Below are 27,969 nucleotides of genomic sequence, written 5' to 3'. Positions count from 1 at the left end.
ACCCTCAAATAAGGATTCAAGGATTTCAGATTCAGAATGGATCTGACAGAACTGTTCGGCTTTGGCACCACAAACTGGTTTGAGTAAAAACCCTTTGCTGCGTTGCGGTAGTGGGACTGGACCAACTTTTGGGCAACGTAACGTGCATAGCCTCCAAAGCTGGTAAGCTTGATTTGAATTTTTTTTTGGGGGGGGGGGGGGGGGGGGGGGGTTCGAGTACTGTCTAACTCCAGTTTGTAGCTTTGAGAAAAGAGCTCCCTGACCCAGGCATCCTGGCAGGAGATCTCCCAGATGCGGCTGAAGTGACGCAGTCAGGCTCCCACTTCGAGGTCCCCTCGGGGTGGGTGGGCACAGTCATGCTGAGGCCTTAGTGGAAGCAGAACTGGTGGACTGTTCCTGAGAACTGGCACTTGCAGATTTTCTGTACTTACCTCTGGTGCCTCTAGCCGCATTGGAGGCACCTCTGGCCTTTGATCGAAATGTGCGAGACTGAAAGGACTGGACAGACGGTCCTGGATAGGAGTGTCTCGCCGGCGGGGCCCAAGAGGGGAGAAACATGGATTTCCCAGCAGTAAACTTTAAAAACCCATGCATCCAATTCAACCCCAAAAAGCCATTCCCCAGAAAAGGGGTGGGACTCCACATTACGTTTGGATACTGCGTCCGCAATCCACCGACGCAACAAGGCCCTGTGTGCCGACACCGCCATGGCAGACGTCCGAGCATTAATGTTCCCCATCTCCTTGAGGGAATCAGAGGACAAGGGTAGTGTCCTGAATATGCGGCGAGAGTTACCATAGTAACTAAGGGCATATCCCCCAAGAGGCCCCCTTGCATTCTGCGTGGCCCAAGAATGAATAGTATGGGTCATCCTGCAACCCGCAATGACTGGTCTTTGTGAAAGGCCAGCTGCAATGTATATAGATTTTAGGGTAGCCATTTCGATCCCCAGGATCCTTCATAGTAAAAGGAGCCCAGGCAGGCAGCACCACCTTCTTAGAGAGGCGAGAGACAGACATCCACCCCAGGGGGTTCCTCCCAAAAATGTTTACCTTGAGGAGCAAATGGGAAAGTGCGCAAATGTTTTTTTTTTTTTGTTTTTTTTTGACACTTGGAATTTTGTCTGGATTTTTCCAGGCCTGTTTGAATAAGTCATCTGACTCAGGAAAAGCGACATTGGGCTTGTTTTGTACAAAGAAAAAGGCTGCTGTGATGCATACCAAGTTGAAGAAATTTAAAGTGCACTGGCTCCTTTGGACCCCATCGTCCTAGTTTTCCCCAATATCCCTTATGTATGCTAGAGAAACAAACAAACGCTGTTGCCTTCATATTTCTTCCAGAACTACAGCTATTACAATACATGTTCCACATGGAGCATAAATGAACTAGATGCTAAAAGATTGTACTGTATATGAAACTACATTTATAACTCCTACCAACTTCTAAAAGTATCAATACAAAAGTTTAAACTGCAAGTGTTTGAAGTTTACTCAAAATTACTTAAGGATTCACACGTGTGTAATTTAACATTTAGAATTTTATTAATACAGTGCAACATGTTAACCTACATGAAGCATGTACATAGTCTTCACCTCACTAACTGCAAATGTTAGTGGTCCCAAAACAAGTAAATGTAGCATGATCTATTCAGAAAACTACAACAGGTAAATTAAGGGCATTGTAAAAGGGTCGAATGCACAAGTACAAATCAATAATTTATCTACTGGAAACGGGTGTATAAATACAGCAAGGAATTTTAATGGTCAAACCACCACACCTCTGCAGCATTGAAAGCCTATGCAGATGTGTGTGTGTAAGAAATTAGCATGCCGTTAATGTACTAACATTTATACACAAATGAAATGTGTGAACACGCTGGAATTCAAGGAACAAAAGCTGAACAAGAACAGTTACATAATTTGTCAATAGTTTCCATTGATAAATATTGGGGTGGGGGGGATGGGTATTAAAACAGGTAGATGGTGCACTGGGTTAAGAGTCTGTTAGCCTTTACAAAACAAACATAGGTTCATTTGAGTTTCAGTACTGTAGAAGCCTAATATATTGCTCTACAGTGGTTTTTTCACATCTTCAGGACAGAATTGAATGCTTGCAGAGTGGCTATCAAGCCCCCTAAACATTGCACTACATTTTCATCCCCTTCTTCTAGCATCAAGTTGTTGAAGCAGTAACAAAAACCTTCACTGGTTTGGCCTAAGAGGTCTGGCACTGAACGCCACCTCTTGGGTGGGTGTGGTCATCATCATCATCATGATATGCTTCACCATTGTAATGTGAACGCCTCTGCTGGGATGGATCGAAGTCCATAAGCTCAACTTGCTCCATCTCTTCAGACTCTTCCATTACTTTTCTCGATGGTAGCAGTTTTTCCAACAAAGACAGTTTATCTGGGGAAATGAAGCCACTAGACGGAAAGTTAACCTGCAAGAAAAATACATAAAATTAAACACTACAAATCTAAATGGACTTGAAATATCTAGATATGTTGAACTTATTGGGGCAGATTTTAATTTTGTGCACGTTCCCTGCTGGGCATCTATAGAAGCTATTCAATTGTTGCTCCGATCAAAGCCCATTAGTAGTTAGGGCCCCTGACAGCTCCAGGTTTATCCACCCAACCTACGGACTAACTTTATTGCACCTCCAGAGGCTGCAAGAAACAACCCCCCCCCCCCCCAAAAAAAAAAAAGAACAGTGACTGCTGCAGCTAATGGGTGTCTGACTGGAGCAGAAACTGAACATATACGGCCAATTTCAATAGATGCCCAACAACTTATCAGCTACATCGATACAAATATGCATAAGTTGGATTTTTGTACTTAACATTAAATTTCTTCTAATCATGGGGACACTGTGGTACAAACAAGTGATGCAAGGAGCATGGACAAATTAAAATCAGTTTTGGAAGTTCAAACTCATACACCACCTTCTATACCATGAATAGCTGCCTACCAATATATATGCCCCTTTTGGACTTTAATTATAAACAAGAAAGGGGGATAGTTAAGAGAGAAGAAGTCACCTGTCCAAATAAAAACTGGACAATACAAGAAACCAAAACAGAGGAATGCGAGGATAAACATTGCGTTTCTCAAGGAATGGGATAAACTGAAAACAAAAATACCTTTATATCCTTAAGGACATCACTGAGGATGGGCACAAAGGTATCAAACTTATAACATTGTGAACGTATGAGTGGCTACTCTGCACAACTACTCAGAGGCTCAAAGCCTCATCACTCAAGAAACATCTTTCGATACAAAAGATGAGTGCCTCATTTTTTGAACAGGTTTGCCTCCCCCTATGTAAAGCTGGTCGATGAGCAACATAACCCACAAGGCAACGGTTTGCTTAGAAGCTGGCCAGTCCAGTTTTTGGGAATTAAACCCCAGAAAGCACCTGTTTGATTTACCTCCTTAGCCCTCTTGAGATTCATACAATCTCAGACATGTACAAGTTGTGAATAGAGCACCTTTATCCAAAATACAATGTTGGTGCATAGTCAAAACTACAATTTCCCGATTTAAGTGGACTGGAGTGAGGGTTGGGTGCTCTGTACAGTCCGTCTGCGAGGAACTAAAGGAAAGGATGTTACATGCACTACAGATCCCCCAGATCAAAAACCCTCCTTACTGTGGAAATAGCAAGGAGTAGTCTTCTAGGTTGGAGACTGCTGATCAACAAAGCCCATGTTCAAAGAGTGGAAGCTGCAGAGCTGGTTCTAAGGGACTGCTGAAAAAATGGAATATACAGAACACCCTAAAAGAATGTGTGGACCTCTGCTATAGCCAGTGTTTTCTGAATTTTAAAACAAAAACAAGATATATATCCTGCAAAAAGAAATAGCCTCACCATCTGAAAATGTGCCATGGGGAACTCCTTCCACACATGGAAATCCCTTCCAGACCAGATTATCGTTCCTGGTAACCAATGCACTTAGCATAGTCAGGCGCATGTAGTCTAAAAACCACTGGCTCAACATAAGTGGCCTCAGCTGGACCATAACCTCCTCAGCCAATCTGGGCCACCAGGGTGACTCAGACCCTTTTCATTTTTTAAAGTCTAGGAGAATGGCTTACTGAGGAAGCAGGTAACTAAGTATAGTCCACCAATGCCACAGTTTCCCTGGTCCTGGACTAGTAAGTAGTTCACCCCATTGTGGTGTAGGACATGCCAACTTCTGGCCTACCCCAAATGTACACCAGTTTAGGCTGTCACCCCATAACCACAGAAGTAAAAGACTAACACTTTGTGGCAATCTGATAAACTGGGATAATAGCTGCAGGTGCGCTTATTCCCCACTTAGAGATGTTTGATGTTTACACTTTAAAGGGGTTAATTCAGACCCGATTGCTGTTGTGTGTTTTCACACAGTGTGCAATCAGATCTGAACTGCGCATGCGTTTGAGCCGCAATGTGCAGGCGTGAAGGACCGCAGCAACGGGGATCGCCGGTCAGTGACTGGATTGTGTGAAATAGCCAAGGAGATTGACAGGAAGAGGGTTTTTGTGGGTGGCAACTGACTGTTTTCAGGCAGTGTCTGGAAAAACCCAGGCGTGTCCAAGCGTTTGAAGGGAGGGTGTATGACATCAAATCCGGCCCCGATCAGCTGGAAACAATCGCAGCGCTGAGCAAGTCTTGGGCTGCACAGACTGCACAAAATTAGTTTGTACAGCTCTGCTACACATCCAAAAGACACTTGCAGTGATTTAATCCTCCCCCTGTAGGCAGCAACTATCTGATCACAGGGCAGCAAAATATGCAGCCCAGCAATCAGGTCTGAATTACACCCTAAGTTTGTCTGGTCTGAGGGTGGACGTCTCCAGTTGGAGCCAAATGCACTTGCTTTGTTCTGCAGGCAAACCTCTGGTCAAGAAGAGTTTTGTGGGAGACCTCCAAATTGATGTACTAATTTATCATGATTCTCCTCACCAAAGCATCTGAAGTGGAATCAAAGCCAAGACTGGCTCCCACTACAGAGGCTCCCTGTTACCTGGATATCATGACTATTTGTTCAGAGAGCTAAACAAGCTAGACATTGCAGTTTACTTTTTTGATAGCCTATGCCAGAGGTTCTCAAACTCGGTCCTCGGGGGCACACACAGTGCATGTTTTGCAGGTAACCCAGCAGGTGCACAGGTGTATTAATTACTCACGGACACATTTTAAAAGGTCCACAGGTGGAGCTAATTATTTCACTTACGATTCTGTGAGGAGACCTGCAAAACATGCACTGTGTGCCCCCGAGGACAGAGTTTGAGAACCTCTGGCCTATGCGGGACACCAAGGCCTGACCTTTAGTGGTGCCTGGACTTCTAGAGCAACCAAACTCCAGATTCCTTTTGGATTCTGTGTTCATCTGCCAAGACTACAGACCAGGCCCCTATGGCAGAAATTCTTGGTCCCAAAAAGACTCAAATCAATGGATGTTTTCTCCAGGGTAGACCAAAGCCTCCTGGATTAACTCGAGAGCAAACAAAATCCAACCTGGGATGGATGAACATGAAGACTGCCGATTATCTGCCCACATCTTCATAGCCTTGTTAACCTATGCTGATGCCAAAATAGTCTGAGTGAATCAGTGTTCACGCTAGGCTGTTTTAGCAGGGCACCACACCCTGCCAGATCTAAAAATGGCAAAATGCACCCTGCCCATTTAGCTGTACCTTGGTAAAACTGCATGATCCACAAGTGGGAAAAGTTGCAGTTGCCGATCACAGCAAGTCTGTAAGTGTGGGGCAAGGGGACTCGTTCCCATCCCTGGCCATGCACGCACAGAGAATCCATGCCGGCACCTCGGCAACCTACCATGCCCACATCCTAGCGAGAACACTAAAAGCATCGGCCTTATTTTTATCAATGCATTCGCAGAGGATAGCAGCATCAGGGAAAGAAATTGTGGTAGTGCTGGATGAGGAAGCAACGGGGGTGGTAGCTATAGTAAGTTCCTATTGTGTTCTGTGAACATGGCAGCAGATGAAATATCTGTCATTTTCAGGCAAGACAAATGCACAATGTTTGCAAACGATCCTCCAACTGAAGAGGTGGAAAAGAAAGTCTAGTTTTCACTCTTAAACAGTGTTATGTCTAACCTCGGGCTACTTGCAGTCCTGAATGTGGAGTACCAGACTAACTGCATGTATAATGCTTCCCTTCATATTACCAGTCATCCTCAGCAATTGAGGACAGCTTAGGGTCTACTCAGCTAGACCCTTATCTACTCCTTGAAAGATGTCCAAAGGAGAAGCATCTGTCGACTAAAGTACTGCTGGATTAAGCTACATCTACTGTAGGTCAAGGATATGGAGTCAGAATCAAATATTTCTTACAGGGAGGAAGATCCATGTGCTAAACACATGCTTTGAATCCTAAAAGGCTCATCTGTTGCTGCAGAAGGGGAACATTAAATCCTTGCTCTTATGTGATACTGTGGTGTGGGAACATACAGAATTTGACAGCAGATAAACACTTGGACCATCTGGTATACCCATGTACATACACTAGGCTTAATGTTTGTTGGTAGCCAATTAATCTGCTAGTATATTTTTGGATTGTGAGATGAAACCCACACAAGCACAGGGTTCATCTGATCTTAAAACATCAGAATCAGCTTTATTGGCCAGGTGTACTCACGTACACTAAGAATTCTTTGTGGTACAATGCATCGCCAAGCAGCAACATGGAGGAAAAAAATGTAGCATACATTACACATATGAGTTCATACTGCACATATGCAACTGTACAGTAGACATATTATACATTTAAGACTAAAAACTATGGCTGCTTGGCAGAGCAGCACCGTCCATTTGATCCACATGTCCATTTGATCTGAAAAGTGTAAATCGTGATTAGTCACTCCATAACACTTGTCATGGTTCCACTATTCAGTTTTCGCACTCTTTACACCATTGTAAACTATTTGTGATTAGATGTTTATGAGCAGCTACTCGACCATAATATCCAAGTGCATGGGCCTCCCTATATAGTGTTCAATCTAGGCTGTTTTAGCAGGGCGCCGCGCCCTGCCCATTTTTTTAGAAGGCAAAACACGCCCTGTCCCTTTTTTTGCGGCGCCCTGCTAGGACAGCCGCCCGCTTCCTGCCCTCCCAGTGTGTAAAGATGCCATGCGCATGCGTGTGGCATCCATTCACGCATTGGGAGAGAGCTGGGGAAAGCCCCCAACAGTGACAGACAGTGGGCCGCACCGCCCACTATGATTTTTTTTTGGGGGGGGGCTAATTTGTATGGCCGCCCCCCGTTTCGTCTGCGCGCCTATGTGCCCCCGAACTCCAGCGTCCTGCCCCTTCATCATCCTAGAAGGAACACTACAAGTGTTCTTGTCTAAACCGGACCATTAGTGGCCATTTGGAACTCATGGGCAAAGGTATGCATGAGACGACCCTTGTTCTTTCGCAGCTCTCTAGTCCCCTGGTTGCAATTTTGGGGGGTCTTCAAGGACATGATGCATTCCTGCAATGACCGTTATTCAACACATTAATGAGAAATGAATCAGTGCCCTTCTACCCATTTTATATCATGAACATGTGTCTGCTGCAGGAGCACACCATTTCACTTGTGCCAGTTGTGTCCAATCACTTTTGGATACATAGTGTACATCAACAGTTGCTCCCAATGACTCCTGTATTGAGATAGTGGAGGTGGGAGACCTGGCCAACACCCTGCAAGCAAGTAGTTGCAGGGGTTGATCAGTGTGTATAATTTTCCAAGAGCAGATTTGCAGTGCCAGTGGGTAGACCCAAAGTGGAGTGCGAATGTTGGCACCCCGCCTTGTATGCCATACAGTGGGAATTTTGGTCCAGCCAGGCACATGGGAAACGGACAGACTAAATGCAGGCATAAACCTTTGCATTAGCCCTACATACATTCACTGAGTGAGCCTTGGACATTTTCACCCGCACAAACAGAAAAAAGTGGGACCAAAAGGAGGTATAGAAAACCTGCAGTACACAATGAGGAGATGTTAACTGCCCACAGCACAAATACAAAATAAGATTGTCAACCTCTCAGACATGGAAAACATTGAGGAAGAGGGATTGAAAACCCAAGTAATAAATCTTCCTACCAAGAAACTTTTAAACTACCAAGATTACATAATACAGGTTGAGTCTCCCTTATCCAAAATGCTTGGGACCAGAGGTATTTTGGATATCGGATTTTTCCGTATTTTGGAATAATTGCATACCATAATGAGATATCATGGTGATGGGACCTAAATCTAAGCACAGAATGCATTTGTGTTACATATATACACCTTTTACACACAGCCTGAAGGTAATTTTAGCAAATATTTTTTTATAACTTTGTGCATTAAACAAAGTGTGTCTACATTCACACAATTCATTTATGTTTCATATACACCTTATATACACAGCCTGAAGGTCATTTAATATAAATATTATTAATAACTGTTAAACTAAGTTTGTGTACTACATTGAGCCATCAAAAAAATAAGAATTTACTTACCGATAATTCTATTTCTCGTAGTCCGTAGTGGATGCTGGGAACTCCGTAAGGACCATGGGGAATAGCGGCTCCGCAGGAGACTGGGCACATCTAAAGAAAGCTTTAGGATCACCTGGTGTGCACTGGCTCCTCCCCCTATGACCCTCCTCCAAGCCTCAGTTAGGATACTGTGCCCGGACGAGCGTACACAATAAGGAAGGATTTTGAATCCCGGGTAAGACTCATACCAGCCACACCAATCACACTGTACAACTTGTGATCTGAACCCAGTTAACAGCATGATAATAGAGGAGCCTCTAGAAAAGATGGCTCACTACAACAATAACCCGAATTTTTTTGGTAACAATAATTATGTACCAGTATTGCAGACAATCCGCACTTGGGATGGGCGCCCAGCATCCACTACGGACTACGAGAAATAGAATTATCGGTAAGTAAATTCTTATTTTCTCTGACGTCCTAGTGGATGCTGGGAACTCCGTAAGGACCATGGGGATTATACCAAAGCTCCCAAACGGGCGGGAGAGTGCGGATGACTCTGCAGCACCGAATGAGAGAACTCCAGGTCCTCCTCAGCCAAGATATCAAATTTGTAGAATTTTACAAACGTATTTGCTCCTGACCAAGTAACTGCTCGGCAAAGTTGTAAAGCCGAGACCCCTCGGGCAGCTGCCCAAGATGAGCCCACCTTCCTTGTGGAGTGGGCATTTTAAGATTTTTGGCTGTGGCAGGCCTGCCACAGAATGTGCAAGCTGAATTGTACTACAAATCCAACGAGCAATCGTCTGCTTAGAAGCAGGAGCACCCAGTTTGTTGGGTGCATACAGGATAAACAGTGAGTCAGATTTTCTGACTCCAGCCGTCCTGGAAACATGTATTTTCAGGGTCCTGACCACGTCAAGCAACTTGGAATCCTCCAAGTCCTTAGTAGCCGCAGGTACCACAATAGGTTGGTTCATGTGAAATGCAGAAACCACCTTAGGTAGAAAATTTGAGGACGAGTCCTCAATTCTGCCCTTTCAGAATGAAATATTAAGTAAGGGCTTTTATATGATAAAGCCGCCAATTCTGACACCCGCCTGGCTGAAACCAGGGCTAACTCATCACTTCCATGTGAGATATTTTAAGTCCACAGTGGTGAGTGGTTCAAACCAATGTGACTTTAGGAAACTCAACACAACATTGAGATCCCCAAGGTGCCACTGGAGGCACAAAAGGAGACTGTATATGCAGTACCCCTTTTACAAATGTCTGAACTTCAGGCACTGAAGCCAGTTTTTTGGAAGAAAATCGACAGGGCCGAAATTTGAACCTTAATGGACCCTAATTTTAGGCCCATAGACAGTCCTGTTTGCAGGAAATGGAGGAAACGACCCAGTTGAAATTCCTCTGTAGGGGCCTTCTTGGCCTCACCCCACGCAACATATTTTCGCCAAATGCGGTGATAATGTTTTGCGGTTACGTCTTTCCTGGCCTTGACCAGGGTAGGGATCTTCAGGATCCGGCGTTCAACCGCCATGCCGTCAAACGCAGCCGCGGTAAGTCTTGGAACAGACAAGGCCCTTGCTGGAGCAGGTCCTTTCTTAGAGGTAGAGGCCACGGTTCGTCCGTGAGCATCTCTTGAAGTTCCGGATACCAAGTCCTTCTTGGCCAATCCGGAACCACGAGTATAGTTCTTACTCCTCTCCTTCTTATGATTCTCAGTACTTTTGGTATGAGGGGCAGAGGAGGGAACACATACACTGACTGGTACACCCACGGTGTTACCAGAGCGTCCACCGCTATTGCCCGAGGGTCCCTTGACCTGGCGCAATATCTGTCTAGTTTTTTGTTTAGACGGGACGCCATTATGTCCACCTTTTGTTTTTCCCAACGGTTTACAATCAGGTGGAAGACTTCTGGGTGAAGTCCCCACTCTCCCGGGTGAAGGTCGTGTCTGCTGAGGAAGTCTGCTTCCCAGTTGTCCACTCCCGGAATGAACACTGCTGACAGTGCTATCACATGATTTTCCGCCCAGCGAAAATCCTTGCAGCTTCTGCCATTGCCCTCCTGCTTCTCGTGCCGCCCGGTCTGTTTACGTGGGCGACTGACGTGATGTTGTCCGATTGGATCAATACCGCCTGACCCTGAAGCAGGGGTTTCGCTTGACTTAGGGCATTGTAAATGGCCCTTAGTTCCAGAATGTTTATATGAAGAGATGTCTCCAGGCTTGACCATAAGCCCTTGAAATTCCTTCCCTGTGTGACTGCTCCCCAGCCTCGCAGGCTGGCATCCGTGGCCACCAGGACCCAGTCCCGAATGCCGAATCTGCGGCCCTCTAGAAGATGAGCACTCTGCAACCACCACAGGAGGGATACCCTTGTCCCTGGTGACAGGGTTATCCGCTGAAGCATCTGAAGATGCGACCCGGACCATTTGTCCAGAAGGTTCCACTGTGCGTGGAATCTGCCGAATGGGATTGCTTCGTAGGAAGCCACCATTTTTACCCAGAACCCTTGTGCATTGATGCACTGAGACTTGGTTCGGTTTTAGGAGGTTCCTGACTAGCTCGGATAACTCCCTGGCTTTCTCCTCCGGGAGAAGCACCTTCTTTCTGGACTATGTCCAGAATCATCCCTAGGAACAGAAGACAAGTCGTCGGAACCAGCTGCGATTTTGGAATATTGAAAATCCAATCGTGCTGCCGCAACACTACCTGATATAGTGCTACACCGATCTCCAACTGTTCCCTGGATCTTACCCTTATCAGGGAATCGTCCAAGTAAAGGATAACTAAAATTCCCTTCCTTCGAAGGAATATCATCATTTCGGTCATTACTTCAGTAAAGACCCGGGGTGCCGTGGACCATCCCTACGGCAGCGTCCGAACTGATACAGTTCTGTACCATAACCTGAAATACCCTTGGTGAGAAGGGTAAATTTTGACATGAAGGTAAGCCTCCTTGATGTCCCGAGACATCATGTAGTCCCCTTCTTCCAGGTTTGCAATCACTGCTCTGAGTGACTCAATTTTGAATTTGAACCTCTGTATGCAAGTGTTCAAAGATTTTAGATTTTAGATTTTAAAATCGGTCTCACCGAGCCGTCTGGCTTCGGTACCACAATAGTGTGGAATAATACCCCGTTCCCTGTTGCAGGAGGGGTACCTTGATTATCACCTGCTGGGAATACAGCTTGTGAATGGCTTCCAAAACTGCCTCCCTGTCAGCGGGAGACGTCGGTAAAACAGACTTTTGGAAACGGCGAGGGGAATACGTCTCGAATTCCAATTTGTACCCCTGAAATATTATCTGAAGGATCCAGGGGTCTACTTGCGAGTGAGCCCACTGCGCACTGAAATTCATTGAGAACGGGACCCCACCGTGCCTGAATTTGTAAAGCCCTAGCGTCATACTGAGGGCTTGGCAGCGGCGGAAAAGGGTTTCTGTTCCTTGGAACTGGCTGATCTCTGCAGCCATTTTCCTCTCCCTCTGTCACGAGCAGAAAAGAGGAACCCTTTTGTCCGCTTGCCAACCAGAACTGCGCCTGATAATACGGCGTCTTATTTTGAGAGGCGACCTGGGGTACATCCCCTCTTTTAAGGCAATACTTCCAAATGCCGTTTGGAATCCGCATCACTTGACCACTTTACTGGAATAATTGGACAACGCACTTATACTTGATGCCAGTCGGCAAATATTCCGCTGTGCATCCTGCATATATAGAAATGCATCTTTTAATTGCTCTATAGGCAATAATATACTGTCCTTATCTAGGATATCATATTTCCAGTCAGGGAATCCGACCACGCCAACCCAGCACTGCACATCCAGGCTGAGGCGATTGCTGGTCGCAGTATAACACCAGTATGTGTGTAAATACATTTTAGGATACGCTCCTGCTTTCTATCAGCAGGATCCTTAAGGGCGGCCATCTCAGGAGAGGGTAGAGCCCTTGTTTTTACAAGCGTGTGAGCGCTTTATCCACCCTAGGGGGTGTTTCCCAACGCACCCTAACCTCTGGCGGGAAAAGGTATACTGCCAATAACTTTTTAGAAAATATCAATTGTTATCGGGGGGAAACCCACGCATCATCACACACCTCATTTTATTTCTCAGATTCAGGAAAACTACAGGAAGTTTTTCCTCACCAAACATAATACCCCTTTTTTTTGGTGGTATTCATATTATCAGAAAAGTGTAAACTTTTTCCATTGCCTCAATCATGCAATGTGTGGCCCTATTGGAAATCACGGTTGTCTCTTCACAGTCGACACAGGAGTCAGTACCCCTGTCGGCGTCTGTATCTGAGGTAACGGGCGCTTTAGGGCCCCTGTATGAGACGTCTGGACATGCACAAGCTGAGTAGCCGGCTGTCTCATGTCAACCACTGTCTTTTATACAAAGCTGACACTGTCACGCAATTTCAACATTACATCCACTCAGGTGTCGACCCCCTAGGGGGTGACAACACAATTTCAGACACTCTACTCCGTCTCCTCATCATTTTTCTCCTCATACATGTCGACACCAACGTACCGACACACAGCACACACACAGGGAATGCTCTGATAGAGGACAGGACCCCACTAGCCCTTTGGGGAGGGAGAGTTTGCCAGCACACACCAGAGCGCTATATATATATATATATATATACAGGGATAACCTTATATAAGTGTTTTTCCCTTTATAGCTGCTGTATTGTTATATACTGCGCCTAATTTGTGCCCCCCTCTCTTTTTTAACCCCTTTCTGTAGTGTAGTGACTGCAGGGGAGAGCCAGGGAGCTTCCCTCCAACTGAGCTGTGAGGGAAAATGGCGCCAGTGTGCTGAGGAGATAGGCTCCGCCCCTTTCTCGGCGTCCTTATCATCCTTTTTCTGTATGTTTTGGCAGGGGTTAAATGCATCCATATAGCCCAGGAGTTATACGTGATGCATTTATTTTAGCCATATAAGGTTTTTTTATCGATTTATTGCGTCTCAGGGCGCTGCCCCCCCCAGCGCCCTGCACCCTCAGTGACCGGAGTGTGAAGTGTGCCGAGAGCAATGGCGCACAGCTGCGGTGCTGTGCGCTACCTTATCTGAAGACAGGATCGTCTTCTGCCGCCGATTTTTCCGGACCTCTTCGCTCTTCTGGCTCTGTAAGGGGGACGGCGGCGCGGCTCCGGTGACCCATCCAGGCTGAACCTGTGATCGTCCCTCTGGAGCTAATGTCCAGTAGCCTAAGAAGCCCAATCCACTCTGCACGCAGGTGAGTTCGCTTCTTCTCCCCTTAGTCCCTCGATGCAGTGAGCCTGTTGCCAGCAGGTCTCACTGAAAATAATAAACCTAAACTAAAACTTTCACAAAGAGCTCAGGAGAGCCCCTAGTGTGCACCCTTCTCGTCGGGCACAGAAATCTAACTGAGGCTTGGAGGAGGGTCATAGGGGGAGGAGCCAGTGCACACCAGGTGATCCTAAAGCTTTCTTTAGATGTGCCCAGTCTCCTGCGGAGCCGCTATTCCCCATGGTCCTTACGGAGTTCCCAGCATCCACTAGGACGTCAGAGAAACAAAGATTTCACTATCTCACTCAAAAAAGTCAGTATTTCGGAATATTCTGTATTTCGGAATATTTGGATATGGGATACTCAACCTGTATAGAGAGGTGAACATCGTGGCACTTCCATATCTTATGACCTAGTGATTCTGTTTTGAACCTGAAGACTTACCCAGTCCTCCAACTAAATCACAGCGGAATGCTCAGGACAAGACTGACCCAGGGAGCCTGTTCTAGGCCTTCCACTGGATGGATATGGAAGAAAACGATTAGACCAGGAGAGCACAGCGACAAAAGCTTGAAAGCCCTTAACTGTTCCCACTGCTCACTATAAGGATGGTTCCATGCACTTACCAGAGTATAAAGTGTACCAATGAAGATGTGCCATTCAGGGACAACACCCCCCCTATGGCCCAAGCAAGTATGGAGGAAGCAGACCTTGGTTGGCTCTGATCCTCTCCTTTACCAAGCAGGGACTGCCTTATGTTAGGCGTTCCCTAATACTTCCCTGCCAGCAACAAGAATTGTGCCACCACTGCTACTGCAGATCTCCGGGTGACCATAGTGGAGCACCGCATAGTCACCACAGGAAGACTCCCCAGAAGCAACGGAGATGTATGTAAACAGATTAAAAAAAAACAAAGTAAAGATCAAGGCTGCTCACACAGCCCTAGGGACTCAGGAGTGTCTGGCTCAGTCAGGCACTCGATAAAGTAGGCAGCCAATGATTTAAAAATCTATTTCAGAGTTCACTACTCAATACATAGAAAACCCTTCAAATCCATTTCACACCTCTGCCTACAGATCAAAATCCAAAATTACACCATTACTAGCTATGCAATGAATGTTACTAAAGTAATACTTTGAGCATTTACTGATCTGTATAATTGAGAATATTAGATTGTTAATTAAGGACTTTCTACTTACTTGGAATTCAACAATAAGGCGTCCTTTTTCATATGGCCTGCGATAGATGGGCATACCTTCATTCAAAACACATTTAATATCGCCATGTTTAACAATCTGACCTGCAAGTCAAAAATACATATTAAGCATAAACATGAAATTACAGCCTTTCTGATACACTACATAGGTAGATACGCAGGGATAGTTCCTTAAAGCTATTTTGACCTGACGTTTGATATAATTTTGTAATGTTTAGGAGGACAGTGTCTGAATAACTTGCGCATTGAGGCTACCCTTTAGTAGGGAAGATAGCACCCAATGTTTGATACCTGGGAAAATGTTGCTATCCTTTCCAGGATAGTCAAACAATGCATCTACCAATGCTTCTTACCACTGGTAACTGGGCCCAAATGTGCTGATCAAGTTACCTTGCCCTTTTCTCATAGTTCCATGAGGCAATCTGTCCTTACTGATGGTAAAGAGTGGTTTGAAACGAAGAATGATCTTGTATAATTTATGATTTGACACCCCTTTACATTTTTTAATCATAATGCTTGTACGGTTTCCATGTGTATGTTTGCTTAATGAGGACATTCTCCAAAACAGTTGTTTTCCCAAGTTCATAGGACCTCAAGCAGTTCACGGTTTCCAGTTCACCTATCAGGTGCACTCATTACTTATTGACCAATTTTAAAAGATCCTCAGGGGGTACTAGTCACCCTGGTGACTCTGAGGCATCCTGGAAGGCATGAACTATTTGGGATCCTGAGGACAGAGTTTGAGAACATTTGCTGCAATAAACATGTTCTAAGCAGAAGAAAAGAAAATTAATAGCATGTGCACCATTTGAAAAACTCCCAGTGAGCATAAATTACAATTAGAGTGGTGATCTATTTACCAGGGTGAGATGTAATAATTATTGTCCTGGAGTCCAATGTCACTATGGGTTTCTGAAACCCACACAAAGCCTCCACAAGCTCTATTTCCATATGCATCAGAAGGTCTTCCCCTCTCCTGCAATACATTAAAAAAAAAAACATAAGCACTTTGCTTCCTAAAAACCCACAGACATCTTCAGCTGTATTTTCAAATGTATGTGATTTCTGCTTGATGATTCCTGCAAACTATAACTCTTGATCTCTATTCACACCAATGTATAATTTAGCAGTGTATGTAATTGTATTTGTAGAATATTAGTACTTGCTTATAGCTGATATTATCTCTTGTATAGATGCTGGTCAGTGGAGTGGAGTTTATTAGCATACATGGACTGGTGTTTACTTAACACAGGGTAATATAAGCCCTTTGATTAGATGTCCAATTGGCTTCAGCTGAAGCCTTTGTAAATTAGAACTAGTATATGTTAGCATTCAGTTATGGGGCAGTTGTCTGCGGGGCAGTTGTCAGAAGTTTAGAAATATACGAAGTTCGGAAATTACAAAGTTAGGAAATTTTAAAAAGAACAGTTAAACCAACAGTTGAACAAACATTGAAAAACATTGGAAAGCAGGTAAATCTACCATTTAACAAACAATTTCCATAACCATTTTCCCATCTATAATTTTCTCTTTATAAACACCATGCTCCACAAACTGTTTTTCCTCATAGCACTTCATGGTATCCTCTATAAAATGACATCGTCCTTCACTATTCCTGTTATGTATCGCTCTGTACACATTGCAGCCTCATTAATCCACTCCCCTCTTATTAACACTCATGAGCTTTTAACCTATCTATGTACACTAACTGTCACATCCTCTACCTGTCACCATAAGAAACTATCCACACACCTCTCCCAACTATACCTATCTCTCTTCTTCTGCTTCTACTAGCTGGTGACATATCCCCAAATCCAGGTCCCATCCACATACCACGCTCACATTCAGCTGATTCACAACGGAATATAAAATCAACAAACCTTATCAACATCACTTGTCTCCCATCTACCTCCAAGTCACTAAAATGTTCTTTATGGAATGCACGCTCTGTTTGCAACAAATTAACAGCTATTCATGACCTTTTCATAGCAAAAAAATTCAATATGCTGGCTATAACAGAAACCTGGCTCACACAATCAGACACTGCCTCCCCTGCAGCACATGGTGGCCTCCACTTCACACCCCCCCCCCAGGCCTGGTAATATCAAAGGAGGTGGTGTTGGAATATTACTGTCCAAATCTTACACGCACATCGTTTTACCACCTGTTCCCTCACTCACATTTACATCCTTTGAAGTACACTATTAGGATTTTCACCCCTTTCTCTCTGCGTGTTGCAGCTATCTATCGCCCACCTGGGCAACCCAAAAAGTTTCTGGAAGATTTTTTCTGCTTGGCTCCCTCACTTTCTATCCTCTGACATCTCCATCATTATGGGTGATTTCAATCTCTCTATTGACCGTCCACAATCTCCCCATGCCTCTAAACTACTCTCTCTAACCTCCTCTCTTGGCCTCTCCCAATGGACTGACTCCCCTACTTATCAGGAGGGCCACTGCCTTGATCTTGTATTCACCAGACTATGCTCTGTTTCTGAACTCACTAACTCCTTTCCCTCTCTCAGATCACAAACTTATCACATGCATGCTCTCCTCCATTACTTCAAACTCCATGTCCCTAAAGTCTACAAGGACACCTCTTACCCGCAGAAATATTAATGCTATTAATTTTCAACAACTATCTACCTCTCTGCAACCACTGCTCTCACCAATTTCTACATTCACCTCTCCAGAGACTGCGGTGTCACACCTTAACCAAACTCTAGTAACAGCACTTGATGAAGTGGCTCCAGCTACCCATCACACTCCACGTAGACTTAGATGTCAACCGTGGCACTCTAAATACACTAGATACTTACAAAAACTCTCACGTAAAGTTGAACGCCAGTGGCGTAAATCTCGTAGTTCAAGTGACTTTCTCACATATAAGACCACCTACCACTCTTATCATAATGCTCTGGACACTGCCAAACAAACATATTTTCAATCTCTCATCTCTGCTCAAGCCTCTAACCCCAAGCGACTTTTTAATACATTTAAATCACTTCTTGTCCCTCCCTCACCTAACCCACCAGCCACTGTCAGTGCGCAAGATCTTGCTTCCTATTTCAAGGACAAGATTGACAAGATCCGAAATGAAATGGTATGCTCTTCCACAGCAAGTGACCTGCTCAAGTCCCTGCCTGATCCCTCTAACACCTTCTCTTCCTTTGATCCTACAAATGAAGATGAAGTATCTGCACTCTTTTCATCTGCCTACTCTAATACCTCTCCCCTTGACTCTATACCCTCACAAATTAGTAAAGCTCTGTCTACTGTGCTCATCCCAACCTTAACGAAAATCTGTAATCTCTCCCTGTCTACTGGTATCTTTCCTTCTCTATACAAGCATGCAGTGATTACTCCCATTCTGAAAAAACAAAACTCTGACCCGAACTCTCTCTAACTACCGTCCCATCTCTCAGCTCCCATGCCCCTCCAAGCTACGAGAGACTTGCCTACACTCGCCTCACACACTTTAACTCACACAGCCTACTGGACCCACTTCAGTCAGGATTTCGTGCCCAACACTCCACAGAGACAGCACTGACTAAGGTAGTGAATGATTTGGTCACTGCTAAATCTAAAGGACATTACTCTCTACTTATTCTCCTTGATCTCTCTGCTGCTTTTGACACGGTTGACCACTCTCTTCTCATACAAACACTACAATCCCTAGGTATTCAGGACACAGCCCTTTCTTGGTTCTCATCCTGCCTATCTAATCGCTCCTTCAGTGTTCGTTTCTCTGATTCCACCTCTCCTTCGCTACCTCTCTCAGTTGGATTACCGCAAGGCTCAGTCCTAGGTCCTCTGCTTTTCTCTATCTATACCACATCTCTTGGCAAACTAATCAACTCTTTCGGATTTCAGTACCATCTGTATGCGGATGATACTCAAATCTACCTATCCTCCCCTGATTTGTCACCATCTGTATTGGGCCGTGTCACTGAATGCCTTTCTGCCATTTCATCTTGGATGACATCTCGCCACCTCAAACTTAATATTTCCAAAACAGAATTAATTATATTTCCACCGGCCAATAGTAGTTTCCAACCTGATACCTCTATCACTTTTGAGAACTCTGCAATCACCCCTACCCCACAAGCTCGCTGCCTAGGTGTCATTCTTGACTCTGAACGGTCCTTTGTTACCCACATTCAATCTGTCTCAAGATCATGTTACATACATCTAAGAAACATATCCAAAATACGCCCTTATCTTACACAAGACACAGCAAAAACTCTAATCCATGCTCTCATTATCTCCCGCATTGATTATTGTAATAGTCTCCTGACCGGTCTTCCCAAACATAGGCTCTCACCACTACAATCCATTTTGAATGCAGCTGCAAGGCTAATCTTCCTTGCCAGACGTTCATCGTCTGCAGATCCGCTCTGTCAGTCCCTCCATTGGTTACCGGTATTCTACCGTATTAAATATAAAATACTTTCTCACATACAAGGCTATTAACCAAACTGCACCAACATACATCTCTTCACTTATCTCAAAATATCTCCCTACCCAACCTCTCCGCTCTGCACAAGATCTACGTCTCTCATCCACACGCATTACTTGTTCACACTCAAAATTACAGGACTTTATCCGGGCTTCACCCACTCTGTGGAATGCCCTCCCACGCACAGTAAGACTTGCCTCTAGTCTCCAAACCTTTAAATGTTCCCTGAAAACTCACCTCTTCAGACAAGCCTATCACATTCCAGACCCACCCACATAACCTTCAGTGCTTCCCTATCTAATTACATCCTCTGTAGAGTATTCATAACATCACATATCTTGTCTTTCTTTACTCTCACACCCTCCTGACACTTGGATAACTTTGTGGGGTATCATCATACAGCCCATTAAGAACCTAGCAATCTGGTGGACCATTATGCAATAGGTAGCATCTATCCTTGTGTATCTATGCCTATTTCCCTATAGATTGTAAGCTTGCGAGCAGGGCCTTCCTACCTCTGTCTGTCCGTTTTTACCCAGTTTTGTTCTATTACTGTTCTAATTGTAAAGCGCAACGGAATATGCTGCGCTATATAAGAAACTGTTAATAAATAAATAAATAATAAATAATAAAAAGAGCCCTAGTAAATAGTGACAACCACCAATTAAGCTTGTTCTATACCTTGTAAATACAGCATGGTCCTTCTGGTCCAATACAATGATAATGTCCCCTGGTTCAAGCCCTGGTTCTTGGTCTCCTTCACCAGTAAATGTGATTTTCTGACCATCCTTCATTCCTATTGAAATGAACAAAAGTTTATTACAAGGCTATTTAAGAGAAGTGTTGAACAGCACTCTATAGGCCATTTACTGAGTTACATATTACAGAGAAAGGAAAAATCCTACTAACAGAGGATAAGACAGATGAACTACAGACATGATGTTGTACAACATCTAATTTGAATTAATCTTGCTTGGTCTGATGTTGCCATTTCATTAATGAGGAAAAGAAAAATGGGGGATTAAAGAGCCCAGATTTTAATATATTGTTTTAGTTTCTGTGCCACCTCTAGTCCTATCCCTGTAGATTTATTTATGACAGAACCCTCTGCACAACAGTATAGCAAAATAAATGCTATGTTCCAATTAAGAATTACCAAAAAGCCTAAAAAAAAAATCCCAAAAACCCCCCAGCATTCATGATGTGCAAGATGTTTTAAATCTTAACCTGAATCAAAACTACAAACCTTTATCAATATGAACTTCAAGTATCTTCTTCTCTCTGACAATCTTTCGGCCAGTGCAACTCTTACACCGGTCCTTTGGATTAATTCTCTCCCCCTGTCCTTGGCACTCTGGGCATACAGACTGAATCTGCTGGACCATCCCTGGTCCTATTTGATGGATTCTAATCTGCATACCAGAACCTCTGCAGTTTGGGCAGCATTCCACAGCTCCCTTTCTACCACCACGGCCTTCAACAGAAAGAAAAAAAATTACATGTTGCACAACAAAGGAACTCTGCTAGACTCTAAATAAAGCACTTAACTCTAGGAAACATGTGGCCCTAGAGACAATGGTGATCTATTTACTAAGCCTTGGATGGAGATAAAGTACCAGCCAATCAGCTTTTAACTGCCATGTCACAGGCTGTGTTTGGAAAAAAATAAAAGTTAAAAGCAGATTGGCTAGTACTTCATAGCTGTACACTTTATATCCATCCAAGGCTTAGTAAACAGACTCATTTCTGGTAGGACCTCCCCTTCAGTAGCACTTTCTTCAAACTTGTTCCTGTATCTGGACAATTTACACACTTAAGTTTTAAAATCAAAGTTTTTTAAAATAGCTAGAGTTCATTTGTTTTTGGCCTTTCATGAACTGATTGAATATTCCACACTTTGAACAGAAATATAAAACGCCTGTAAATTGTGTCGTTACATTGGGATTTAAAGCTAGATTAACAACATTTATGCCTTAGCATAGAAAATCACATCTAAAGAGAAAAGTTATTGTCAAATATGGTGGTACCCCTTCTCCCAACTGTGGAGATCAACAGCCAATATGCGCATCACAGCGAAGAACAGTTTGTATGGCTACAACAGAGAAATGATGCATTCCCAGATTACTTCCCCTAAGGGTCAATAAAACATCTAATTTCTCACTCAAATGTTCTGTGATCTTGAGAAACTGAAGCTGCAAATTAGGCTCTCAGCCTGATGTGTCACTTGAGAAGTTGGTATCTGCACACTCAGTATAATCTCAAAATATTTTGGGTGTATGCGATTTGCCACCATACATCCACAAATAAAGCCCCTTTCTCAAATAGACAATGCTTGATATGTTCAGGGGGTGCTGTCAACTACAGTGTACGTAAACTTAAATTGAGGGGGAGAAAACAGGAGAAAATCTATTGTTGACGCACTGGCTAGAGGTAGATTTATAATAAATGATAACCTTTATTAAATATGCATTAAAATGGAATATATAGAGTTGTTAATATCCCGGACTACAGTGAAACATAAAGGTTAAAATTACAACAAACAAACATATATGTGCATAAGAAAAATTAAAGAATGTGAGTAAAATATTAAAAAGACGTGTCCACGTGTGGTTTTTAATAATAAGCGTCCCACTAAGGGTTGCTACATTCACCTATATATGTCAGTGTTTAATCACTTTTGATGTATTGGTCTCAAATGACTGTCTTTATCTATAATGATACCACTGAAATTAGTTGTGTATACTCCCCCCATTCAACAGAATTACCTCTTGGGAAATATCCCTAGTGAAGAGGCTGAGTGTTGGCGGGTGTCACGACACTAGTTGGCCTCCAATAACAGAGTATTTGTATTGTTAAGGATCACTGATCCTATATAGCCCCTACAGCTATATTCCCAGGTCAAGTTTCCACTGGGAAATAAATCTCCATCTCACAGGGATGTGTCACATTTATTATTGGTGTCCCTGGGAGTGAGAATATGGATGCTCAGACTAATTAATGGAGACTGTTGTTTTAAGGATTATAGTAATCCAATTTTCATAAACAACCCATAATCATATAAGTGTTGGTAATCAGATAGTACATTGACAGTGACTACACTCCTGATTTTGGAAATCTAGTCTAGCAATAACTGCAGTGCTACTTGCTAGCTTCATACAATCTATCACTGTCCATTAATTGGGTCAATATAGGTGATGCAGTCACATGACTGCCGGTCGGGATGCAGACATCAGGATCCCGATCACTGGCAATGCCGACACATGAACTAGTCCCACTCGTGGGTGTCCACAACACCCTTAGAGTGGGAATAGAACCTGTGGTGTCCACACTACCCACCTGCATTCTGGTGGCCGGGATCCCGGGGTCTGTATGCTGACCTCTGGGATCCCGACCACCGACAATACAATGCCAACCCCAATATATTACACGTATGTTGCTGACTCATCTAAAGTATCACTACATACCTTCACATTTGTCACAGATTGTATTTTTCTGCAATGCCAATTTTCTTGTTGCTCCATTATAAAGGTCTTCCAGCGATACAGACAGCTGATGGACTACATTTTTACCTAAAGCGCAAGCACAGCAATTTAGTCAAGTCTAAATGTTATCAGTTTAAGAGAATTGTACTCTACCGAGGCGCACATTACCTCTTCGTTCCCTCTGCATCCTTCCTCCTCCACCAAAGAACATATCAAATATGTCCATTGGTGATCCAAAACCACTGCATCCCGTGCCTCCCTCTTTTATGGCCTGTTCACCCCCCTTGTCATACAAGTCTCTCTTCTTGGCATCAGAGAGTACTTCATAAGCCTGGGAAATCTGTTTGAACTGTAATAAAGAACACAGCTATTAGCTACAAAACAATCTTATATAGTACTGTAGAATTCTGGACAGAAGATTCTACAAATACAGATAAAGTAATTATACATGTTCAAGTCATCTTTCATAATGTGCACTGTTTAAACTTATAGGAGCCGTTTTAAACTGCATTACCATATTTCAGAGCAATTACCTGAAAGCATTTAGTGAAGATACAATAGCTTTACGCCGCAGCTACCACTAGTGCAAAACGGAACAATTCAATTGTTGCTCCATTCAGATGCCCAGTAGCCGTAGAGGTTAATATTTCTTGTCACAGCCTCCTGAGGTGCAAGAAGAAACATGCTTTAAGTCGGAACCAAGGGCATCCAAACTTACATTTGGATGCCCAAAGCAGTACTTTAGCAGCTAAACGCGGTGTTTGGGCGCAACATGCATGGGTGCCCAAACATCAACTGAACACTGACAATTGTTCGGGTGTCAAATCAATTCCGTTTAGATTTGATTTTTCAGACGCCAAAACAATTGAATCAGCCCCTAAGATTCTAAGAAAACAAAATAATTTGGCCATTTTTATTCACATTTTTTAATGCATTCATATTTATCAAATGCAAGTTTTATTACAACACATGTACTATTCTTATACATAAGGTTTAAGAGATAGTCAAATATGGTCCTGAAGATATTATTCAAAAATGTGCCACCTCATTAAAAAAGTAAATAAGTTACAAACCAGTAGAAAAGCCATATAGCAAATATATTTACCTTTTCACCTTCATTAGGATTCTTATCTGGATGGTACTTCAAAGCAAGCTTTCTGTAGGCTTTTTTCAGTTCTTCCTGGGAGGCATTTGGTTTTACTCCCAAAGTGTCATAGTATCCAGTTTCTACCACCATTTTTTAAAAAGTGTTCAGTTGGGACAAATTGATTTATAAAAAACACTTTTACTGAAAAAACAAAACAAAAAAAAAAAAACATTAATCAAACTGTAAGCCAATGAAGCCTAAAATAACCTGATAACAGTCATTACTTATGAACATGTCCAAATTTGGTGATGCCAGAATCCTTTAAATACTCAAAAAATTACCCATAGCACAGTCCTAGAGGATGAGAAGGAAAACATTGAATGCCAGTGGCTGAAGCTGGCCATATGCCTAAAGATTAATGGTCTAATCTGATTGGAATGAAAATCTGGTAATGTATTGGAGTAAATGACATCTGACCAATTGCTCTGAAATGCCAGAAAATTAACAAAAACAGTCGTTCTGACAGGCTGATTAAATTAAATGGATTTAACCAATTTGTCTATTTTTGTACGTTATTTGCTACTATACATTTCTAGATTTTCATTCCAACCAACCAGGTTGGACAATAAATCTTTAGGTGCATGGACAGTCTAAGAAGTTATTACTGATTCAGACTAGGAACCTACGATAAATAACTTCTAATTAGTGTTAAGCCAATTCAGCCACTCCTTGTCAATAGGTGCATAAAATAAAGACATGCAACCTTGATAGTAGAACATGAGCAGTAGAGAATCATATTGAAGACATCAGTGACTTTCAACATGACTCCTATGATGCAATCTGTTCAAATTATGCCCTGACAGAACTGTAGCTGTAAGTGCAACAAAACCCCCCTAAACAAACGGGATCTGGCCTCAGTTGGAACACTCAATACTGAGCTCCAAACTTCCTCTGGGAGCAGTGTCAGCAAAAGCATTTTTAGTCAGGAGCTTCATAGATTGGGTTTCCATGGCCAAGCAGCCACAAGTCTTGGATCAATATGTGCAACGCCAAAGCGCAGCATAGTGCGGGAGCAATCAAAATTATTCCCTATAGTGAATAATCACACTGCACTATTTTAATATGAGAGGGCAAGTCTGGGTTTAACAGATGCAAGGAGAATACTTCCTGCCAACTGTAACGTTTGGAGATCAAAAAGACTGGGCTGTGGCCTCTTATTCCAGTGAAGGGAAATCTCCATGCCACTGTATACAATGACCTCAGCACCCAACTTCAGTGCCTGACCTCACCTATGCCCTTGGGGCTGAATGGATGAGATCCCCCTGAAGCAATGTTTCAAAATCTATTGAAATGCCTACCCAGAAGAGCAAAGGCTTCCATATCAACAAAGGGTAACCAAGTAAACATGCCCATAGGTTTGGAATAAAATGTTCAACAAGAACATACTGTATGGGTGTAGTTGGCCGTGTAGTGTATATGTAGATACATATACACACACACTAATTGTAACAGAAATGCTTTGACTGTAATAGGGACATTTATCACAACTTGCGTCTATGGAGGGTTGAAGCCTGATGGACCAGTTTGTTTTTCAACGTTACTGTTAAACAATGTGTAAATGAGCTATGTGAACAATTACACACTCCTGTATTTCCTACAAGCAAATAGAAACCTAGGAGTTTGACAAGTCAACGTTGGCACTGCAAGAATTATATCGTTGAACATTGCCCATCACCATTTCTATTCCATTAAATGTATCATGTGCTCATTAGCTGCCCATCATTAATTCACTACTCTGTGCAAGTCTAATTTTATATATTCTCTTAAACAGGAGTTTTGCAGAATCCCAGTGTCCTACCAGTGGGGTGTCGAGGTTTTGAAAGCTGAAAATGTATGATAGAGGAAGAAATATGTTTGGTCCTAGATTAAAATGCACGCTGCAACCTTTCCGTGCAGTGCGCAGACAATCTACCAATGCTTCGCTCCAAAACATTTTTTAGTACAATCATTTAACGACTCAAATGCCAGAGTGAAAGTTCACTACACCCAGCTGTCAGTCAGCAGAGCCTCTACAGTTTCTGCATGTCTGTATTTAAGCATGTTTGGTCAAATTAAAGTCAGAGAAATTCAACATGGCAGAGATCAGTGGGTCAGGATTTTTTAACAGGTTGATTTTTCCTAAAGGATCACTGATCATTGATGTATGTTGATTGGCAACTTGAGACAATAGATCAGGGATGCGGAACCTTTGACCCTCCAGCTGTTGAACTACACATATGAGAATGCCTTGCTACAGTTTTGCTATTTGCCCATGCTAAAACTGTTGCAGAGCATGCTGGGATGTGCAGTTCAACAGTTGGAGGGCCGAAGGTTCCCCATCCCTGCCATAGATTGCACGGCCTGCATCAGTTTCAAGAGAGAACAAATGTGATCTAGCCTGTATCACCAATATTCCCCATTCTACAAACTATGGTGAACACAGAAATCCTACATGTTAGATCTCATGTACTTGCTGATCAGGCCAGTATCAGTAAGTCAGGGAATTCCAACAAGATAAATTCCCCCAATTCCACAAACAGATTGCCGATCATTGATCCACTGAGCAGCCAATCTGGTCCTCACAATGGGGAATCAGGAAGGGGATATGTACAGCCATGCCTGCACTCACAGCAGCTGTAGGGGGCACTGCCAGCTTACCGAGCGGGGCTCTTGTCTACTGCTGAAAGAACTTCACGCATAATAAGACAGCCAGCTACACTGATAGCTCCCATACACCCGACCCTCCAGGTCTGGGTGACTGCGGTGAGTGATGGGAGGTAAATTGTGGCCTCCCAGGTGGGTTGTAGGTCGGGCGTGACTCTGCGACACCAGCCAAGTACAATAACGACGGGCAAGTATATGTGACGTGATGTGGGGGTTACTAGAAGCGGCCCCCGGGTACAGGGGGAAGGTGCTCTGCGCGCTGGGAAAGCAACCAGCCTACACCGCATTACATATGCCAGCAACAAAGCGCGGTAGTAGGCAGGCCGGAGACAACCGGGTGGGTGGCCCTATCTACCTGGGAAAAGCACACCACACCGGGCCCTCAGCGGCGGCCTGTCACACCGAACACGGCAGTATAGAGAGAGGTTACCAATACAGCTGTCACTTGCTAATGGCGGCCACACTCACCCCTCGCTGCGATGTTCTCGGCGCTGACCCGCTACAGTGCTGCCTCTCCCTCCACAGTACAGCTTCTCGAAAGATCGAACATGAGAGCCGCATCCGGGAACTTATGTAAAGTGAGGGGCGGTGCGACGTGTGACGTCACTGCTCCGGAACCGGCATTTGCTGTGCCGCCCAAAGGTTACTGGGATGCCTATCGCCGCTGTAACCATGGTTGTGTCTATGTTGCCTTCGTGCAAAGGACCTGGACGTGACAAAACGAGTGGGCAGGAGGCAACTTCCGCCCTTACAGCTCCTAAATGTTTCCTTCGTTCTCCGTTCGTTTAGGGTTTTTTTTTTTCTATGCAGCATTGGACCGCTCGCCACGCATCGGGCTCGGTGTCTCGCTCCGCTCCGCTTCGCTCGCCACACTTTTCTATTCCAAATAGATTGTGACATGGACCCAGGGGGTTATGGGAAAGGTCCTTAGCGCGAAGAGAATCTAGACGCAACCCTGTAAAAACCATGGCGCCTGGAACGCATCGTGGCTTCCGAGTGCTTGATGAAACGCAGCGCTCGGCGTGTGATGGAACGCAGCAGCGCCCCGCCCCTGTGTCTGCAGTGCATTCGGCCCGGTGTCTAGTACTACGGTGGCGTCTAGTTTGTACTACTGCTGCGTCCAGCTGTGCCTGTGTGTGGTGAGAGCCGGCGTCTGCAGTCCCGAGCAGTGCGGCAGCGTTAGGTAAGAACTCGCACCGCGCAATCATACAGCTACTGTGTGATTGGTTAGTCAACATATGGCACTGCTGCTGTAGAACTACGTATCCCAGCATG

At 43.9% G+C, this 27,969-nt stretch overlaps 2 protein-coding genes across 3 annotated transcripts in view; one reads left to right on the top strand and one right to left on the bottom strand.

Moving 5' to 3' along the window:
* Positions 1-1,519: 1,519 nt before the first annotated feature.
* DNAJA1 (DnaJ heat shock protein family (Hsp40) member A1) lies at positions 1,520-27,272 on the bottom strand. The gene is made up of 9 exons (XM_063920055.1): positions 27,163-27,272; positions 24,010-24,192; positions 23,073-23,253; positions 22,887-22,991; positions 20,669-20,896; positions 20,104-20,218; positions 15,825-15,940; positions 14,948-15,048; positions 1,520-2,442 (listed from the first exon to the last, which is right to left on the bottom strand). The coding sequence occupies exons 2-9, from the start codon at positions 24,139-24,141 to the stop codon at positions 2,215-2,217; spliced, it is 1,206 nt and encodes a 401-aa protein (XP_063776125.1). The 5' UTR covers positions 24,142-24,192; positions 27,163-27,272; the 3' UTR covers positions 1,520-2,214.
* Positions 26,723-27,969, top strand: part of APTX (aprataxin) — a 94,161-nt gene continuing 92,914 nt past the window's right edge. Inside the window, exon 1 of one of the 2 annotated variants that reach the window (XM_063920058.1) lies at positions 26,723-26,793. The gene's annotated coding sequence lies outside the window, so the exon portion shown is untranslated. Of the gene's footprint in view, positions 26,794-27,697; positions 27,878-27,969 lie in introns of those variants that run through there. The other variant, XM_063920056.1, reaches the window with a different exon arrangement.

The sequence above is a fragment of the Pseudophryne corroboree genome, chromosome 1 (assembly GCF_028390025.1).
Source record: "Pseudophryne corroboree isolate aPseCor3 chromosome 1, aPseCor3.hap2, whole genome shotgun sequence".
NCBI lineage: Eukaryota > Metazoa > Chordata > Amphibia > Anura > Myobatrachidae > Pseudophryne > Pseudophryne corroboree.
This window is presented reverse-complemented; position numbering and strand designations above follow the sequence as displayed.

Bases quoted from the DNA above. Each gene is read 5' to 3' on its own strand.
- DNAJA1 (XM_063920055.1), bottom strand. From the start codon at position 24,141: ATGGTGGTAGAAACTGGATACTATGACACTTTGGGAGTAAAACCAAAT. The intron at 20,897-22,886 runs GTATGTAGTGAT...TTTCTGTTGAAG, and splicing joins AATCTGTGACAAATGTGAAG to GCCGTGGTGGTAGAAAGGGA. The intron at 15,941-20,103 runs GTATAGAACAAG...AATGTATTGCAG, and splicing joins GACCATGCTGTATTTACAAG to GAGAGGGGAAGACCTTCTGA.